The sequence below is a fragment of the Austrofundulus limnaeus genome, unplaced genomic scaffold, assembly GCF_001266775.1.
Source record: "Austrofundulus limnaeus strain Quisiro unplaced genomic scaffold, Austrofundulus_limnaeus-1.0 Scaffold2006, whole genome shotgun sequence".
Lineage (NCBI taxonomy): Eukaryota > Metazoa > Chordata > Actinopteri > Cyprinodontiformes > Rivulidae > Austrofundulus > Austrofundulus limnaeus.
The window spans coordinates 8,054-13,394 of record NW_013954408.1 but is presented as its reverse complement, the minus strand read 5'-3'; the positions used below and the strand labels follow the sequence as shown (position 1 = coordinate 13,394).

The 5,341-nt window shown below is 40.2% G+C and overlaps 1 protein-coding gene across 6 annotated transcripts in view; it reads left to right on the top strand.

Moving 5' to 3' along the window:
* The window catches only part of LOC106536854 (probable ubiquitin carboxyl-terminal hydrolase FAF-X), a gene marked incomplete at its 5' end in the record, with an annotated part of 19,891 nt that extends 16,528 nt beyond the window's left edge, over positions 1–3,363 (top strand). For 2 of the 6 annotated variants that reach the window (XM_014034193.1, XM_014034191.1), the window contains 4 exon segments: positions 266–478; positions 823–852; positions 1,525–1,623; positions 2,656–3,363. In XM_014034193.1, coding sequence (XP_013889647.1) covers positions 266–478; positions 823–852; positions 1,525–1,623; positions 2,656–2,895 — 582 coding nt within the window. 6 annotated transcript variants of the gene reach the window in all.
* Between the last annotated feature and the right edge of the window lie 1,978 nt (positions 3,364–5,341).

Genomic DNA, 5,341 nt, shown 5'->3' with positions numbered 1-5,341 from the left:
CTTTCTGCTGTTCAACATGATGACTGGTAGATAATTAGTTATTAGCGGTACTGCATTTTAATTTTAGAAAGCACAAATCTGCTTATGATTTATAAAAATTAGTAAGACAGCTAAAGCGCAAACTAAATATTTAGGTCCGCAATAAGCGGATTTGTGCTTTAGTGGACTGGAGCCCACCACTGCATTTAAGCAAATGTTTTATCCATTAAATCAATTCAGCGTTATGCTAATGGTTCATTGGGAAACCCGTATTTGTTTCCTACAGAGTAACGGGGACTTGAAGCGAAAGTGGACGTGGGCTGTGGAGTGGTTGGGGGATGAGCTGGAGAGGAGGCCGTACACAGGAAATCCACAGTACACCTACAACAACTGGTCCCCCCCTGTGCAGAGCAACGAGACCTCCAACGGATACTTCCTGGAGCGCTCTCACAGCGCTCGCATGACGCTGGCCAAGGCCTGCGAACTCTGTCCTGAAGAGGTAACAGCATTTACAGCGCACCAGTTGTGACACATGTTGTAAAGAGTTAACAGAAAACAATATCATCACAACACAACAACACACTCAATGTCTTCTTTCAGCTGGCTGTTTCCTGTAGCATTTTGCTGACCTTTGACTTAAAATGCAAAAAAAATGTAATTTCAAGACTTTAGTTTACACTATTTAATCATTTGTTAGGCTGAATATGATTTGTATTTTATGGCTAAAATGAACAATACACAACTGTACTTGTGTTGATCTCACTTCAGATGAATAATTTGTATTTTTCTTGATGAAAAAATCCAGTCAAGTGACGCACTTTTCCTGTAATATTCCATACACAGCTCAAGTGTACTCAGGGAAGCCCAGGGAAGGTCAGTATTCCAGGCACCACAACATGAAGGAAGGAAATTTAACTCAGCAGAGAAACATTAAGCCAGTAGCTCAGTGTTTAGATTATGTATCTGTCGGGTGTAATTAGAGTATTTTAGCTGCCTGCCTAAAATTATTCTGTTCTCCCTTAAGGCCGACACATTGAGAGCATATATGCTTTTATTATTATAGAAGGTAGAGTCTCACTCAAATACATTATTTTTTATGTACATATCAGAAAACAAATATACCAGCAAGACTTCATGTGGCTGTTTGCATATTAAGTAATGAAATTAAAGAGTTAAAACATGATTATAGATACACATTAATGATATCTATTACTGTGTAGATATAAACTTGTCATGTGATCAACAGTTTGTAAATAAGGCCGATAGCCCAGAAGTTTTAGGATGAAAATGAATARACATCCAGTAACAAAGTGCTTGTGGTGTTTTTCAGTCTGTTAAAAGGTGTACTGTTCACCCACAAACAGTCTAATCTTATTTAAACTTGTTAGGTGAGAACAGTTAGGACATGCAGCCTACTGCTTCATGCTTCAGTGCTGAAGTGTAGCATTACACCCAGTGTTTTAATCAAATCATCATATTTTTATAATAAATAAAATGTCTGCGACCCATTTTCACCTGCAGTAATTTTCCTCTGTTATATTGCAGGAGCCCGATGAACAGGAAGCACCTGATGATCAGGATTCCTCCCCACCTGAGGACACCTCTCTGTACCCCCATTCTCCTGGAACCACCCAGTTTCAGCAGGTAGTGTCTGAGTCCAGAGCCTCACCAAGGATGTTCTGCTGGGACTGTCGTTTAGATCAGTGCCTGTAACAATAAAAATATAACTTTTCTTTTTTTTTATGCATTGTTTTCTGCTTGAACACTCGTAAAAACAGAGACTCAAGGTTTCCAGCCTGTTATGTAACAAAAAAAACAACCTAAACACAATGTTTATAGAAGTTGAAAACATTGGTGATAATGTAACTTGTTTGACCTGTGGAGATGTATCACTAGCTGTGTTTCCATTGACCATGAAAATGCGCAAATTAGAATTTCGAAAATAAATTTGCTCAATGGAAACACATGAATTTCGGGAAAAAATTACGTTTTTCAACAATGATTGTGCGCTAGGATGAGGTGGTTTTTCAGCCGCATCGAAATTGGTGTTTTGCGCAAAACTGCAATGGAAACACTTTTTTCACGTCACAGGAGTCACGTGATCAACAACTGGTTGTTTCTACTGGCGAAAAAGACGACGACGACGAAGAAGATACAGGAAGTAGAAGTAGTGGTAATATCGTAGCCGCTCCCAAGTAGGGACTTGTCTCTGGAAAGCCTCGATAAAAGACGCCGACGTCTCCTCTGATGATGAGCGCTAGTGTCGCGGTAGCAACATGCTATGTGTTTACATCCATCGCCGCCATGTTTGTAATGACTTATCGCGAGAACAAGCGTATTCACGAGTGACTTTAATAGCATTTCTTACTTAATGGAAACACTGCAGTTGCAGAACTGTGTTTTTCGACATTAACAGAATATCGACAAAGTTTTGTGCACGTTTGTAATGGAAACACAGCTACTAATACACAGAAATAGATGTAAAAGTCTTTATTCCCGAGGAAAACATTCTTAGATTGGAGCATGTTTGTTCGTCCAGCTGTTTAGTGCATTGTTGATTGAAGTTATTTGTTGGTCATCTTTATCTTTCAAAGAAAGAAAATGACCTTTATTGAGATCTTTAAATGATTTAACYTTATAAAAACACTAACACATCTTGTTTTTTCCCTCCCCCAGCAGAATAACCACCCTCATGGGCAGCCATACACTGGGCCTGCTGCCCAGCACATGAACAACCCCCAGCGTCCCGGTCCTGCTTCTGCTCCAACTCCAGGCCCGACCCAGACCCAGACCCCGACCCCAGGCCCCAGTACCACTCCTGGCTCAGGCCCACGAGCACAAGAAAACTGGGAAGGCACTGAGGAGGTTGCCCCTGCCCCGAGCTCAACCCCAGCCCCCACCCCGCCTAAGGAATAACCTCTCCTCCTGTCTGCTGTGCCTCGAGCCTCCATCGTCCTGCTCTCCTCTCATCCTTCAGCAAACTGAGCTCCTGGTCGGGCCTCTCCCTCCCCCCTCCCTCTCTGGCCCCAGGGCAGAGCCAGGCCTCCCGTCATCCCCTTCCTCTACAGGCCACCTCTCTCCCCCCAGTGGGCCCGTGGGATGTGCTCTCTCCTGGCCTGGAGCTGCCTGAGCGTGGGGTGGGGGGGTGGGCTGCTGGTGACTACAGAGGTGAGGGAATGGACAAGAGAAACAAAAAGACTCTGAGCTGACGATGCTGATACGCTTATCTAAACAATGAAAAGGTGTACATAGTATGTTATTGTTTCTGACTGTTCCAGTCCTCCAGTAGCATAACTCTGTGTGGTCTGCTGTTGGGACATGTTTCAGATGTAATGAAAAACAAGATGGATATTATAAATAAAGTTTCCCCCTCACACAAAAGAAGAAAAAAAAACTGTTAGAAGATGACAACTCTTTGTTTTCTCGCCCATGCTGAGCAGTAAAGTTTCTGTCATCAGACAGGATCTGGTCATTCAACTGTAGAAGGACACGTTGTTATAATTATATAATTATTCTTAAGCTCCTTATATGACCCATGCCAAATCGAGTCAGAGCTGAGGTTCGTTTTYGAGTGAGACTTTGAATGGTTGGCTGGACTTTCATGGTGTTCGGTTGGTGTGAAAAAAGCAGTGAAACAACATTGTTCTAAAACTCGTTGCCTTTCTTTTTTCTTTCTTTTCTCTTTGGTTCTGGTTAATAATCCAATCCTTTTCTGAAGCTGTAGTTAATATGCTGTAACATTTAGCATGGCTTCTCACCACAATAGTGTAGCCCGAGGGGACGACTTAAGATCATAACAACCTGAAGCTTTTCTTAACCCACATCTCTAGAGGGGTGTTGGTACTATTTAGGGTTTTTTMMTTTMMTTTMMTTMMWWTTMRMCTRTTTTTRTKRWCWRKTKRKCKSWSTKRAKAWYWGYGMGTMTTTTTTTTTTTAAACCAATGTATAAGTGGCTTTTCAATTGCACATTATAATCCTCCAACTTCACATTTGGCTGTCAGTTTTGGCAGATTAGACAGCAAAGTTTTCATTTTTAGGAATTCAGAAAAAACAATATGCAACAGGATTGCTGCACTGGTCTGTCTGGTGTATTATAGATGGTGGTTTGCTTCTGTCTCTTTAATAGAGCGTAGTAATAGACGGACTTGTTGCCCATCGGCTTCCTCTCTGTCGTGGAGCCGGTCAGTTTGGCGTCTGGCTGCAGATTGGGATGATCCTCCCCTCGCTCCACACACAGCAGGTCCTGCAGCAGGGTCTGACCGTAACAATAGTCTGGTTAGTCATGTTGCAACTTGAGCTAACTTGTAATTCTGTAGGAGTAAAAAGGTAAAACATCAGTAAATACTGTATTTAATTGGTCACTTGAATGCGTGTATTTTCTTTCTTTTTTTTTTGTCAAAAACATACCAAATACTCCTGCAAATGAAAATGTTCTGCCCACCGTATTATATTTAAATATTTTGCTTTTATTTTATAGAATTTATTTTGTTGTATTTCACTAAAAAAAAAAACAGAATTTGATTTAAGAGGAACATTTTTTGTCCTTGTGTTATTTTTAAAGAAGATATTGACTGTACAGAGTTCTGCGCCCTGTTTTTTGCCGACTTTTGTTTTGGCCATGGTGTGACATTGAATTCTGGAGCTACAGTCGAAATGTGGACTTTCACTTTGTGAGGTTTTTTTGTGCACAAAATATAACAAAAAAAAAAAGAAGAAAAAAAAAAGCATTGCGCCCTTAGCAAATAAAGAACATGGAATCTTGCCCGTGTCTCATTTTTAGTTTTGAACGTTTTCATGTTTAATGTCACCAAATTCACTTCTGTAATTTAATGTTTAAAATGTTTCTTTTGCTCTTAAAAATGATCAGTTTTGGCTTTTAGTGTTTTTTTTATTATTTTTTACATTTTGACCACAACATGACAAGCATCTGTGAAAACAATACTACAGTAGTTGTTCCTGTCAGTTTCAGTGAAGTGAAACAGGAACTGCATCAATAATTCAGCACAGCTGTTCTTAGTGTCACCAGATCCTCAGGTTTCTGTGCTTTGACAAGTGAAAATGTTTGCAAAGATCCTGAGTCAAAGTAGATCAAGCACCTCATTTGGTTTGAGCTCCTTCTAGTGGTCAATGTTGGAACTGTTTCCTGTCCAGTCCAGAAGAACCCAGACATCATGTACTGGGACGCCCTGCCTTAGATATCTGTAGATTTATGACGTAGATTACGTATCACGTACTTCTATGATCTATGGAGTAATTTTTTTAAAATCCTTTACTTCAAATTTGACATATGTACAAAATATAATAGAAAATAAAGAAAATGTTACAAAAATACATAAGCAACAAATATGTAACACGAATATAA